Source organism: Syngnathus floridae, chromosome 7 (assembly GCF_059516105.1).
Source record: "Syngnathus floridae isolate MCC-2025c chromosome 7, RoL_Sflo_1.0, whole genome shotgun sequence".
Classification (NCBI taxonomy): Eukaryota; Metazoa; Chordata; class Actinopteri; order Syngnathiformes; family Syngnathidae; genus Syngnathus; species Syngnathus floridae.
The window spans coordinates 15,775,491-15,790,556 of NC_142419.1; the positions used below are offsets into that span (position 1 = coordinate 15,775,491).

At 43.2% G+C, this 15,066-nt stretch overlaps 2 protein-coding genes across 4 annotated transcripts in view; one reads left to right on the forward strand and one right to left on the reverse strand.

Moving 5' to 3' along the window:
- Window positions 1-5,082: 5,082 nt before the first annotated feature.
- The window catches only part of dph1 (diphthamide biosynthesis 1), a 112,045-nt gene continuing 102,061 nt past the window's right edge, over window positions 5,083-15,066 (forward strand). For 2 of the 3 annotated variants that reach the window (XR_015859421.1, XM_088380725.1), the window contains exon 1: window positions 5,083-5,300. The gene's annotated coding sequence lies outside the window, so the exon portion shown is untranslated. The remainder of the gene's footprint in view (window positions 5,301-15,066) is intronic. The other variant, XM_088380724.1, reaches the window with a different exon arrangement.
- rtn4rl1b (reticulon 4 receptor-like 1b) overlaps window positions 6,654-15,066 on the reverse strand; it is a 67,771-nt gene continuing 59,358 nt past the window's right edge. Inside the window, exons 2-3 of the mRNA XM_088380723.1 lie at window positions 9,732-10,183; window positions 6,654-9,108 (exon numbers count right to left, since the gene is read on the reverse strand). Coding sequence (XP_088236849.1) covers window positions 8,221-9,108; window positions 9,732-10,183 — 1,340 coding nt within the window. The 3' untranslated portion in view covers window positions 6,654-8,220. The remainder of the gene's footprint in view (window positions 9,109-9,731; window positions 10,184-15,066) is intronic.

Below are 15,066 nucleotides of genomic sequence, written 5' to 3' on the forward strand. Positions count from 1 at the left end.
ATTCTGGCAGTGACCTTGTGTTGCATTTCAAAAATAGACAATGACAAAAAAATCACTACTCCATTTTTTTTTATGCCAGACAAATCAGTCAAGCCAAGCAAAGAGTTTTACTTAATTAAGTTTGAAATGAGACATCTTTTATATCGTTACCTCAAGACTACATATTACATTCATTATGCAGAAACTCGAGGCTTGCTAAAGAGAACAAAAAGTTCCTCTCGAATAAACACCATCTGTATTTTCCACACTAATCTGCCTGACAGCTACTAAATGTACCTGACGTTCACGCTGCTTTTGTGATGAAAGCAGGTGTCAACATAACACTAAACTCTCACCAATTACACATTTAATAAAATTATTTTCAACAATATCTGTCAAGCAGCCATTTTTTTTTAGCTTCAAAATCTCACAAGCATCTTAGAATATGTCATATATTCTTTATCCTCTGTGAAAAATCTTGCTGAGTCACTGCTCGGAGTATTATTTTTTTGTTTTATTTTTTTTTCCCTCCCAGCAACTTTTCAACCTATCGTGTCCTCGCCATCCCATAATTACCCTCTGCCGTTTTGTCAACAGATGAGCCATTATGCACGACAGTTACGCTCTCATTTCCAGCTCATTCGACTGCTGTCATGTTTATCACGCGCCGTTATGATCGCTCATCACCTTGTTTGTTCGAGTTTACGCCGCAATAAATTAAAGCCGAAGCACCGGCAGTTCACTTTATACTAGAGAGAAAGAGCTCCCGTTAAGTATTTTCGCCGTCGTCCGCCGTTCATTTTTAATGTGCGCCGGCACGTGTGTTGGGATTTCAATCAATGTGACCTTCGGCTGACCTTGCCCGAGGTAGCACCCCCTGAGCCGCAGTGAGTATGTGCGAGGCCTATCAAGAGTGCCAGTTAGTGAAGTCTTTTAACTCTGGGTATTTTTTTTTCTTCAATCCATTAATCTTAGAACAACAAGTATTCTTTTGTGGAGACGCCATTTTGTCCCTGGGTTGCTGACTTTTAACTTTAACAACATCGATGTTTTTTCCCGTGCGTGTGGGTTGCGAGATTGTGTGGACATTGCGTTCCTACACTTGTGGGTTGATGTACGTAGGTGCGAGCGTTGCGCAACAGATGCTGAGCCGATACAATAAAAAGCTCATCGCAGGCTCTCTCGCGCTGAGTGCGCTGGACAGCAGGCGTGCGTGTGACTCACACAAAAAAAAGAAAATAGAAATAGCAGCCTTTTGTTTCATGACAAATTTTTTGGACAAAATAACAGGCAAGTAGATCAACACGTGATTGCTGCACATTGATACAAAACGGGGGCCTTCCGAATGATGATCCGAAAATGACACTTTCCCGTAGGATTGTAAATATTATAAATGGAATTCATCGATAAGATTTTTAAATTGTGCTTAATTTCTTCATTTAATCTGATGTATTTGGTATCGTCATGGATGCACACGGGTAAAAATGGAGGTATGCGCCGTTGTGGGAGTGAACGCAGTCGAGTTTACTGACCAAACAAGCGGCTTTTTTTGTTTTAGTCCTCTACATCAATAACATTTTTAAATCATACTTTAATCTGCTGTATTCGGTATTTTCATGGATGCACATGGATAAAATGGGGGTATGCGCCGTTGTGGGAGTCAACAGGACTTGTTTACACGTGGGCATTTGGAGACCAAATTTTATCCTCATATTTTTTCCTGACTTTAGAGGTGAAATTAAATTCCGTCAAGAAATTTCCCTGATAAAATACAAAACAGTTTTTCCCCAAAAATTAAAATTCTCTCCAGCGTCTCCTGAAAACACTCATTAAAGGCATCATCTTTCTGACTGCCATCCTTGTCGGGCGTTGTTACATGTTCCAAGAGGGACGTAAAGGCAGAGGTGGTCCGTTTGATCTGACAGGCTTGACATTAATTTCCCAAGATGGCACTACAGCACAGAGGACACGTGAGTGGACGCAAGGCAGCGGCCGTTTCCTTTTGTCTCATGGCGTCCAGTTGAGACTACTAATTTGATCTGCATGTTAACAAAAGTCTGAAAAGTTTTTATTTTACAGATTGTATGTTTTAGTTTGAACCCCCGTTAATCCCGAATGGTACGTTCCAGTTCAACAATCCACCATATTGTGAGATCACAAAAACCACTTTCAAAACTCGCTGCATGTACGAAACATGTCTAAGAACCTACGAGAGCTCAAGGAGGCGCGTTCACAAGAAGTTTTAGTAACAGTTAACATCTAACAAGCCAGATAGCGGTCAAGATGATTGAGAAGGCGTCCAAAGATGTTGCCCGTTTGGAAAGGAACATCCTGCGGTGCGCAGACAGAGTGAGAGATGATTTCTAGACTTCCAGCTGTGGCAAAACAGCAAACGGATCTTCCTGAATTCTTCACATCACAGCTTTTTCTTTTTCTGGAAACGTATCAAATGGTGTTGCTAACAAAAAGCTTTCCAAAGACTTCTTTTGATAATAGCGGTTCACTCGTTGCTGGTTGTTGAGGAGCGTAAAACCAGGATCTGAAGGATCTCCCTGTTGAGACAAGTTTGCAAACGACGTGGAAAGGGAGGCGACTGGTTTTAAAAAAAGCTTAACATCTTATTTTTAGCATTCAGAAGAAGAAGCTGACTTGAGTCTCCTGTGACGGAGTAGCACTCAAGGCCCTGCATGTGACGGCTCCGGCGCTCACGTCTTCAGCTCGAGTCCCCCAAGGGACGTGGCAAAGGACACACTGGCGGGTACATTTTTACATTTTTATAACACGCTCTCTAAAAGTTATTACACAAGGTGGCAGGCCATTTTTTGCCATTAAATTAAAAAGCAGAGAAAAAATCCTTACCATTTTTCATTCTCATTGCGCTCTGTTTATCTATTCATCTATCTTGCCATTCATCATGCTCCATCACACACACACATGTGCACACACACTTCCTACTTTTCCCGCATTTTTTCTGCCCAGCAGTTAATTCAAGTCAAATTCCCATTTAACGCTCTCTTATTGCGCTAATGGATCACAGTAACTTTTTTTCCCTTCCTGCATCGCTTCATAAAAATAGTGTCTGGTTAAAGAACATTAATAACACAGCGGTGGTTTTTGTTTTGTGGTGGGGGAGCTCATTTCAATATTATTAAAATTAGAGAACATGGGCACGAGACAAAATCAGTGAAAAAAAACCAGAACACTACAAAGAAGCATCAAAAGAGTTGACGGTAAATTTATTATTCATTTTATTTTTGCTTTAGAAATATTCTTTTTATTTATACATATGTATATAGATATATCTATATATTTATATGTAAAATGAAATTTAATATAAATATATTATAATTTATATTATAATATATATAATGTAATATAAATAAAAAATATAAAACTATAATATATATAATATATATTATGATATATATTATATATATTTAAATATAGAATTAAATGTAATATAAATATATATATATATATATAATATAAATAAAAAACCCAATTATAACATATATATATATATAATATATTATGATATATATAAAATAATGTAAATAAAATTATAGTACATTATTATACTATATTTTGCTCTCTCCCAATGTTCTGAACTCATCATCCGACTCGTTCTTGAACCCGTCTCATCCCGAGGCTAAGTCTCTGGAGCCAAGTCAGTTTGAGCGATTGCCTCTCGAACTTCGCTCACGCCGCACAGACAAGAACACTTGTCACCAGAGAGGATATTGCTGTCACAATACTGTCACAAGGCACGTGTGATTAAGTACGAGCGCTTTTCCGTCACCGACCCGAAGCGTCGATCTCTGTTGAACGACGGAATGTAGCGTTTGTTACTCGGGGGTGCACAGTTGCACCCCTGCGGCTCTCCTGGTGTATGTCATGGCCTTTTGCCGTCTGCTTGGAGGCCCAACCAATTAAAGTGGTCACAAAATCAATTCACATCAGTCCCCCCCCTACCCACCACCTCACATATGTGTGTATTTGTGTGTATTCCTTCACATACATGTCACAGAAGAGAAATCTGGCTTGTGGCCACCGTTTGAGTTCATCTGAGGGGCTTTGTTTCTCCAAACAATGCAGCGGCATGATGCTTGCGTGGGCGCTAGAAGCCTACTTAGATGTTCAGGCACACAAACACACACAAAAGGTTACGGGCTTTGCATGTAAAATATGTGTTTTTATTGCATGAATTATTGGGCTCGGAAAAGCAGCTTGTGGAGGTTTGAGTGTGTGTGTGTGTGAGTGTTGCGGCACTGCGGGGCTGCAACACCAGCAGTGAGGGAGTGAGTTGGAACTCAACCTCCGACACCCTGCAGCGTCCTAACTGTGTATTGAGTGCAAGATTGGTGTTGCTCTGTGGAGTGTGAGCAACCTTCTGATACACCTTTGAAGCCCCGGTGGAAAAGACCGGATGATGTACAATTCCATAGAATCTCGAGTTAGCTAATAAATAATACAATAAAAATCAATAATATTAAATAAATTAAATAGAAAAAAAAATATTGGCCTCTAAATTGAAGCATTGACAACCACTGACGGAATCCTCGTCTGATTTAAATTGCAATGACTGTCTTAGTTTTATTTTTCTGCGATAAGAGAAAGTTGAGAGGTGCAAAAAAATAGCTCAAACCGGGCTTTTTTTTTTCCTTTGGATTCGGTAGGTCGGTTTTGCTATATTTACTCCGACTCCAGACTTGGCGCGGACGTGATAGGCAGTGACGTTGCTCACGTCTCTGATAATGTGCGGCAGGAAATAAAGACAGACAGCGTGTCGGAGTGGCAACATCCAGTAATCAAAAGACAGCCAAGCAGAGCCACCAAGTATCCGGCGTACATCAATCATTGACGAGAGTTCACTCCACTTGGAGAAATGTTGGCAAGTCCTTAACAGAATTTTGAAAAAGAGGCTTAAGATTATGTCATGTTTTCGTTGACATTTGGTTGGGTTTCAAGTTGTCTTCTTTATTTGTGGCTTATTTTATTTATTTTTTTACCTGTGCTTGTAACCCCGCCCCCTTGTGTCTTCCAATCAGCTCGCTCGGCCACTTTTGTCTTGTCCAGGTGTTCCTCATTGTCAGTTTCCTGGTTTCTTTCACTTCTCATTTGTTCTTTCTGTCACGATATTGCAGGGTTGAGGACCCGGGATGAAATGGAAAATGTGGAAACACAAAATAACACAAGTGCATAAGTCCAGGAAGCAAAATACAAGTCACTTGAGGAGACAGCAAGGACAAAAGTGGCTGAGGGATCTGATTGGAAGACACCAAAGTCATACTTGGAGAGCACAAGTGGAAAGCAAAGGCAAGGTAAGGCAGCTTTATTTGTTATTCAGAAGCAAAGATGAAAAAAATGCTCGGATAATATTGCAGGACACATCAAAACTCATTTGAGAGGAGAGAAGTAAAACTTAAAAAGAAGGACGAAGTAGCTTTGCAGTCTGTCAGGAACACGTCTTTGGCTCACGGCTGGAGACTCGAGTTTGGCGCAGCAGTCTGGCGTCGCTAAGCAAAGCAGCGGAACGGCTCAATTAACTTTGATTACACGTGACGCCGACGATGACATAAATAGCCCAGACAAAAAAAAAAATTCTGCAGCAGAGTGGAGGAAAAGCTCCTCGTGGTGGTACATAAGAGCCGTCGTTTGATGTTTTGACTACCGGCCCGCCCTTCTTCCATCTGACAAGAAGAACAACCGAAATGCATCGTCACAAGGACACCTACGTCGGTGACTTGTCTTTTTTTTTTTCCCCCGGCGTAATCTGTCTGATTTGAGGTGAGAGACGAGCGGATTAGCGTGCGTCTAATCCACGCAGGTGCCGTCAAGGCCTCGGGCCGCCACGGGTTTATTATGCAGCCCCGACTCGCTCGCCAGAAATGGAGCACGCCGCCGCTCTTAGGGGAATTTTCCACTCGCCGTAAATAGGCCAAAAATAACAGCTGGAATGAGAAAGAGGTGAACTTTGTGATTAACTTGAGAAAGTAGGTGCAAAGCATTTTGTTTTCTTTTTTTGGGGCGATTAATCACAGTGTCACGCCGTCTTCCTTGCCGGCTCGCTCCCTTTCTCCCTTTCCATTTTTTTTTCTAATTGCCCGCATTTAATTAAACGCCACACAGCGGTGACAGTGAGGCAATTAAAAGCCAAATGGAAACCCAAAGTCCGAGCGGATGTTATTTTAGTGAGCCTGCCATAAAGTGTAATGGGCAATTTTATGCCATGCTGATATAAAAGAAGACTTCAACCACAGGTGCTCATATTTGAGCCGTTTCTTTTTTCTTTTTAAGTAACCTAACCCCAACTATTTGCTGAAATTAACATTTTTTTAATTCTATAAGCTCGGTCGCACAATTGGAGTCTTGAAGCGTCGCGTGTGCTGAGCGAGCAGGTGAGCGAGGACGTCATGGAGCGAGCGGTTCTGTAATTAGGAAAATCACAGCTGCATTTACGGCGGGAAGCCGCCGTGTTTGCTACACGCCAGATCGGAGCCATCCAAATAAGTAAACAGTTTCTTGGCGGAGGACCCCGCAGGGGACCCGAAAGACACGTTTTGGTCCGACTCAACTATGACAAACACGCGTGTTTGTCGGAATGAATAGATTTGACATTTCAAAAGTGACAACAGCTGCAATGGCGCTGCAATAAAATGAGCAACGTTGATTCATCTCTAAACCAGCTTATGAAACATCACAACACCAATAAACAGACTCAGGCTGCCACTTTGAGACATAAGAAGATATAGATTTTAATATCTTTATAAATTTTTTTTCCCGTGACACCGCGCTGAACGTAAAGAACGCACAAATGCAAAAAATCATACAACCAGAGAGGACGCAGGTCGACAATTTAAATGGTTTTGAAAATATACCATGAAAAAAAATGATGAAATAAAAATATCTCCCGATTGAACGAGCCAAAACCCTGTTATCATTATTGATACCACTGATATATTTTTTTTTTTCCTCATAGTTTGACAATAATGTATAATATCCGCACTCTAGTCCGTTCCAATGTTACATCATCAATACAAACTCTGTCGTAGTCCATCAGAGGGAGGCACATAAGTTCGCCGGCACATCTCATACTTGTCCTCCGGTCAGCGTGTGCTTTACGGAATTCCTTTCGGACCTCGCTTACAACTGTCCTGGAACGCAGCGGTCCCAGAATGAGGTCAAAAGTCTTTCCCGGAACACGGCGGTCCCAGAATGAGGTCAAAAGTCTTTCCCCTTTAGCCGTGCTCCTTTTTGAATTCTTTTTTTGTGTTTGGATTAAATCACACAAGTCAGTTCAAATAGCACACAACCCACCAACGTTTTTTTTCCCCCCCCTCTTGAGTCTTGTATGACCAAGTGATTCAGGAAAAAACGTTTTCCTCAGTAAGTGATGAGCAGCCGGCAGGCAGGCGGGCTCAGTTCGACACCAGGGAAACTGACAAAGCCCGGTTTCACTTGTCCGTGCAGCGCGAGTTCATCGCTAGGTCCACTCTGTGTCTTGGAAAGTAACAAAAAAAACAAAAACGTACGAGTACAACACACAGACACTCCCCGAGCGAATGGACAGCGGTCCGCAGTTTCGTGACTCAATTAGCAGCTTCATATCCAGTCGGGCAGGAGCAAATGTGTCAATGAAAAGGCAGCCTCACGTGTTGGAGTGCTAGCTTACCGTGTCGTTGGATTGCTAGCTTACCGTGTAGTTAGCTGTTAGCTGTAGCCATTTCTTGCTGTGAATACGCTTATTAGCCGTGCTATTTATGGCCTTGACTCATCAGTGGCTTTAAATTCCATTTTTTTTTTTAGAATTAATATTTACATTCCCACTTCTGTTAATGAATATTTCTGTTCTTTTTTTTGGACCAACTGCTAGCAAGAAAGAGATTGGAGCTTAATAGAGTCTACACGGGACAGTCAGTATTGAATGTTGAAGACCAAATTTATACTGATTATATTGTTGCCTTTGCCCAATATTTGGTTCTTGGAGCTCCAGAGCTGAAACAGACCAACAAAAAAACACATGAACATGAAACCTGGCTTTAGTGGCAGTGCACGCTTGGTCTGCATCAACCTTAGGACTCCCTGCGAGTCCTTCTGATGTTTTTATGCTTGTGCTCATCTGAATGGTTACGGTTCCTATACAACAGAGTCACACTCACACATAAAAGACACAGGGGCCAGGAGCGAGTGTGTGTTAAGGGCTTGTTCTTTCCGGTAAACCTTTACCAGACCCGCCGAAGATCAGCGCAGAATAATGTCAATATTTGTTGTCGTCAAGGCAACCGCGAGGGCGTAGACGTACAATAAAGGCCGGGATGAGGTTGCCCTGTTGTTGGCTTGTTGAACCCCACTCGGGGGTCGAACAGTGGTCCGGGGAACACACTTGTGCTTTCTTCTCGTGACGGTGCCGTCAGGGGACGTATGGTCGTGTTTTCCTCCGTCGGAAAAATCCGGAGAAGAATCCTCCTTGTCTGCCATGACCTCCTTGGAGTGGTGGACCTCGTTGTCACCCTTGCCCTTGCTCCCTCGATTGCGGTTCTTTGAGCAGTTGCGAGGACGGCCGGCCCTGGAGGGGTTCACCACGTTGCTCTGGCCCCCAGAGCCCGCCACTACCCCGCGATTCATGGACGGCGGGCTGACCGTGCCGGATAAGTTGTTGGTCTGGGCTCTGGATTCAGAACTTGGGGAACAGCTGGAGAAGTTCTCCTTGCGCAGATCCTTCAGATCGTTCCCAACCATGTCCACAGGCGCCTGGCAGACCACCGTGGACGTCGAGCCCCTGAATCGTTTCAGCCACTCCCACAGCGTGAGGGCCTTGCAGTCACATGACCAGGGGTTGTCATTGAGACGCAAGTACTCCAGAGAGGGCAACGTGTCCAGGCTCTCTCCTGACAGTTGCATGAGGGAGTTGTTAAACAGATAGAGGGTGGTGAGACGTTTCAGGTCGTGGAACGCCAGGTGGTGAACCCACTCGATCTGGTTTTGGTGCAAAAGCAGACGATCCAGGGCGTTCAGACCTCGAAAAGTGTTCTGGTTGAGTCTCCATAGATGATTTCCGTGGAGGAACAGGTGGCTCAGGTTATGGAGGTCAGCGAACGTGTCATCCTGCAGGAATTTCAGATGATTTTGCTGAGGAGACAAGATGACAAAATGGTGTCATTTATATTCGCTATGGGTTTCTTCAGTACGAGAATGTGTGTGTGGTTGTCATCTATGTTCTAGTTCTTCCCAAAGGTAGTAATTGTTTTGCTTGAAGTCATGGTCTCGGTCATGTCCCATAGAAAACAGGTTCTGCAAATTTGAATGAGAGGTCTGAAGGGGGACCAAGTCCATTCAAGATCTATTAGTTCAATAATTCAGATGTGTATCTTTAATAGTTTCCGTATGGTGTATGTTCAACCGGTTGTCCTGGGCGGGTGACATTGTCGACCCCGATAAACCGGCTTTTGATTTGAACTCATGCAAAATGTAGAAACCTAATGAGCTGTGCCCAATGAATAGTAATGACTCCGCCTGTCGAAGACGGAAAATCCGAGAAAACATCTTTGCCTTGCCCCCCTAAAACACAGTCGGAAATGTTGTGCTGACTTTGGAAAAAGACGCCTCCTCACTTATGTAGTCTTAACCCTCAAGCAAAGAAGCGGAAGCATTGCAGATGAACCCATTAAAGATTATTTAAAGAAGCTAGCGTTGATTAAATTAAAATGTTTTCAAGTCAGTCAAAGTGGATTTGAGGAAAGATCTTGGATTACCTGCAAGTGGAGATACTGCAGGCTCCTTAATCCTTGAAAGATGTTATTCGGAAGCGAGCTAAGTCCGCAGCGGTACAGGTGCAGAGCATTCAGCCGGCTCAACCCGTGGAAGGTGTCTTCAGCCAGGGAGCGCAGGTGGCGGTTATCTCCCAGATCCAGCTCCTCGAGTAGCGTAAAGCCGCGGAACGTCGACGGCTCGATGTACGTGATGTTGTTGGAGTAAATCCAGAGTGTCACCGTGTTGGTGCTGAAGTGACCTCGGAGCAACCGGTGGATCTTGTTGTTCTGCAGGAAGATCCGTTCGCTATCAGGCGGGATGCCTTCGGGGACGGTCAGGAAGTTGTGGGCCTGGCAGGAGACGGTGCTGGGTGCCGTGTAGCAGATACAGTGACGCGGGCAGGACCAGGAAAACTCCAGGCCGCAGAGAACCAGCAGGAACTCCAGCCCACAGCCTGCGTTGAGCACAAAATTAGAATTAGAAGCCAAGCAGGAATCAAGAGGGACCGTTTCCCAATTTGCTTCTAATTTGTACACAAACATAAGGATTGTCTCCGTTGGCCCATACAGCCCAAAGTCGTTACATTTAGGCTGACGGCGCCCGAAGAGAACAAATAATCGCTCCGGCGAGTCACCGAGCAACACAAATGGAGGTATTTCAAACAGACCTAATGAGGACGTGCCATTACGACGCCATTGCTCTCCATTCTATCGGCGCCACTTGTCAGCCAGCGTACGTCGGGCGCCATCTCTCCATTTGCCAGTTAAATTGGCCGTGGAGCGCTTATTTAAACTTGTGTTAAGAAGCTTCCAGGCACTTCCTGATCGGTGACATGATTTGCCATCTCCTGGAGGACGGGGGGGAGAGATGTGACTTAGCCACATTTCTTCGCCTCCTTAAATGAGCTTGACGCTCGGGCCGTTTGGCAAGCTCCGTCTGACAAACCTCGGGCTGCCTTCCACTCGCTTTATTATTCAGCGCACACAAGACGGCTGATTCACTGCTTCTAATCGATACGCCTCCGTTGCCTTTTAACTAACCCTCTAATCCAGGGGTCCTTTATGCCGAGAACTTTCTGCCAAGGAGGTTAGCGTATTTTTCTGCCCGTTCGCAACGAGGCTGTGACCAAATGGTGACATTGAGCGACCTTTAACAGTCATTCTGCTTGCTGTTGCGCCACCCGAACAAGCGTGTGCTCGACTCTAATCCCGATCGCTAAACCCTGCCAGTGGGCAACGTATCCTCCTGAAGCGGCAACATTTTTCACATTGACGAGCACTGTCAGAATCGGTCTCGGATAAAAACAATTTTGACCTCTATCAAAACACGGTATCCAGTTTTTTTCTTCAGTCACCCGGAAAGTAGTTTCTCAATCTTTTGCCGACGTATAGTAATCCCTCGTTTATCGCGGATAATTGGTTCCAAAAAAACACCCGCGATAAGTGAAATCCGCGAAGTACGGTCACCGAGAAGAAGTACCGGGCAGGCTAACGAGTTATCGGAAAGATGCTAACACGCGAAAATGGACATCTAAAGGAATGTAAACGAACATTTGGAGCAATACTACATTGTCCTAAAGATTAAACACGTTTCCTCAATTTAGAAGTTTTATTTTGACTTTTAAATTTTGTTTTATTTGGAAAAAAAAATGAAGTGAAGCCGCGATAAACGAAACGCAAAGTAGCGAGGGATCACTATCGTGCTCGGCTTCGACCGACGGAGTAAATAGCTTTTCTCGCTCTCGGGAAATAAAAGGTTTGCTTTATTTATTCAACATTTTTTTTTTCCGCTTGAGCTTAGTGTGGTAATTAAGATGGATCTTTCTCATCTTGGTCTGTTTAACGCTAAATAAACATCAACGCAACAGCCAAAACATTGGCGCAAAGTTTCATTTTCACATTTACATAGTTGTTATTACAGTTTCCTAACTGCGACGGCGCATCCAGCCGAGAGATTCCATTATTCAGGAAAATGATCTGGCTCTCCTTTCACTAATTCTATTCCTTTTGTACTATTCCCATTAACGTTTTGCTCCATGCATGTCGTCGATGGAATTAGATAATGTCAGGAGAAAGACAGGCGGACGGAGATAAGCATGCTACAAAAGGAGTGTGACGGAATGGTAATGTGGAAATTTTGACACACTTTTGACTTGCAACTCGTTTTACGCAGGGAGGGAAGCCCCGCCCCCTCGGTGCACTGATTCTTCCGAGTGGTTGTCTTTAAAAAAAATTCAGAACACAGAGAATCTCGTCATTTTACAAAATGGACTTGCAAGGTTATCATTTGACAATACTACACAAGCCCTGAAAGCTGCTGATTGTTTCCGGGTCGTGTTAGCTCATTATAAGCCTTAACCCTTCCTGACTGACCAGAAATGACAGACTGTCTCAATTTCTTTTTTTTTTCCCCCCTGCGGAAGGTTGTTTTGCCCTTTTTGCCCCCTTCATCATCTTTTTTTCCCCCCTGCGAGGCTGAGCAGTGGAAAATAAAGGAACCCAAATGGAATGGATATAGTCCCTTGATAGACAATGAGAAGGCATCAGGCGGAATACAAATGCAACAAGGTTCAAACCGGATTTGCCCTTATGAATAAAGCATGTGTGCTAATGGGAAGGACTGCCCAGCTGCATTACGGTGGCTTCATTAAACGGGACAAACGCCTTTTTCCCCCCGTTTCTCCCCAAAGATCGGACCCATTTCCAGAGTACGACGATTGGAACGAACATGCCGTGTTTACAACTGTGCAAAAAAGCTACTTCATTGCTCAAGTGCACGTCTTGAATTGAGATTTTTGAATTAGTGTTTAGATGAGGTTTTGTTAGATGGTTTCAAGTGTGTTTGGTTACCATTCAAAGGTTTAGGGTCTTCCAGAAAATGTTGTATATTCCATGAAAACAAACAAAATTTCTTAAGGGTTTTCTTATCATCCATTAGCCTTCTTGGAAAATGAACAATGAACCATTGGAAGTCTTGAGGGATGGTTTCTGGGAATGGGCCTTTGGAGCTATTGCATTAAAAGTTTTTTGGAAGCCAGAGTAGTCATTTACCACATTCATAATATATAGAGTGTATTGCTGATTACTTTAATGTTCTTGTTTAACTAGCAATTTTATTTGAAGAATGAGATTTCTAAGTGACCTCAATTTTTTCAACGTTAGTGTACACAATCATATCTCGAACCGGGTTTCGATACGATTCAAGGATGGTTTTATTTTAAAATGACCTTAAGAGGAAGACAAGTCAGTTGCATAGACTACAAGCTGGCTGGTTGTTAGATTAAGCTAGTTCTGGCATCTCTCACTGAATTGCAAGAAGATGGACGCCTCAGGGATCAGCCGGCTCCATATGTCAACATCATACAACATGTATGAAGACAGTCGTTGATCCCTCCCACCGTTGTAAACACACGACATCGTCATGCGTGTGTAAAGCTGATGTCAAATTGGCACGGGAATCTGTTTGCCATCTTCACATGATCTAGCTCGCTTGTTTACGTGAAGCTTATTTGGCTTTTTTTCTTCCCGGTGTCAATGCTCAGGCATGTGAGCTGAATGCTAAAACGGCTAACGCTAATGTTGTCGATGGAGGAATCGATGGAGGGCAGCTTCAGTATTGTCCCAACGTGCATTATTAATAAGACTTGTTCTCTTTGTGTCATAACACGCCATGCGAGTCTCTTCAAGTGCAATTAATTATCACAGGCGCAGACTCGAGTCGAGCTGGCAAGTGACCTCGACCGTCCCGCGTCAGCAGAAAATGTCCGACTGTCCGAGATATAGAAGAAAGCAATGTCAAAAACAGTAACATGCTTCCACCCTTGCATCATCTCATTTTATTGAATTTTTAGAAATCTAAAAATAAGATGCGATAAGGTTTACGTAGAAACGTGCTCTAAATATACGACTTTATATAAAATGTCCCAGCGGGGAATACATTCCTCTGAATAAAACATCCCGTTCTAAGGTTTTCCTGTGAGTCAGTGATTGCATATTTATGCTAATTAAGTTGCGAAGAACACACGAAAGGCAGACGATTGCTCGCAGGCTTTCCAAAACACCAATCATCTGACGTTGACATTTCCAAATGTTTATCATGATGTTAGTCACGCTGATTGCCGCCATTAAGTTTGATCCCGACGCCATCTTTGTATGTCTCTTTTGTCAGGGGGCGGGGCATAAAGTTGTGTCGGGAGTCAGGAACGGAAAAGGTAGCAGGCATGGCCATGGAATGAACATTCCAGAAAAGTATAATTGCATTTTGTTGAAGATGTTGGCAAAGTGTTTGCCTTCAATTAAACGTGCACCCATTTATTGTTGTTGTCGCCTTTTACCAACACTTTAAGAGCCTCATTAGGGACCTTTTTCCTAATAACAAGTAAAAGAGCCATTAAAAAACTGCTTTAGCTTTGTCAAATAGTCTCATTTTGTGTCTTTTTTTTTTCCATTTGGTTGTTTTTGTGGCTGAGCTTCTTGGTGATTGAGTTTTTCGCGCAAATGATGCTCAGAAATGCGGCATTAGAATCCAAATGGCTGCTTTTTAGTTTAATCAGTTCCTGCGGTGGCCCCGCCCACATTAGACCGTGCCCATGGATTTCTTGTCAGTCGTTTGGCTCCTAACGTTCTGCCGTTTGATTAAATCCTCAATGTTGGATTGTTTTCAACTTGAGGTGGCAATAAAAAGCACGAAGCAAGCACACTTGGCCTCTTTTTGTTTTTCTCTTTAAACTGCTATTTGCCAGCTCCTCTATTAAGCCGAACATTTTGGGGATTTTTTTTTTTTTTATAAAAAATATTCTTCTTCAAAGTTACCATGTGAATAAACACCTCCATTTTATATAAGCGTAGCACCAACTTGCTTTTGTCTCCTTTTTTCTAAGGAGATGGGTGATAAAAGTAACATTGTTTGTGCGTGGGAGAACAATAAGAGTCAGCTGAACGGTGGGAACCAGACAGATAAAAATCGAATTTGTGCTTATTAGCAAACAAAAGCTAGCGAGTTAAAACAAGCGGAGATGCTAAACATTAAACAAGATGAGTAGCGAGCGTTCAGGCAGATGACAGCCGAATTTCTCCGTAAAGAAGCTCAAAATCTGCTTGGAACGATGACGGCGTGCAGGTGGATGAGGTTGATTTATTTCAAAGATGGAATGAAATCAAGTACGTTGATTCTTGACTTAATCAATATTGAATAGTAATTCACCCGCTGACTTTGACAGACGCTTCTTCGCATCTTCTCTTCAAAGAACCCAAACACACGTACGTTTGGCCTTCACTTCAAAATGAGTCATGTGACCAAATCAGCATCATTTTCATTCATCAAGTGGAAAAACCACTC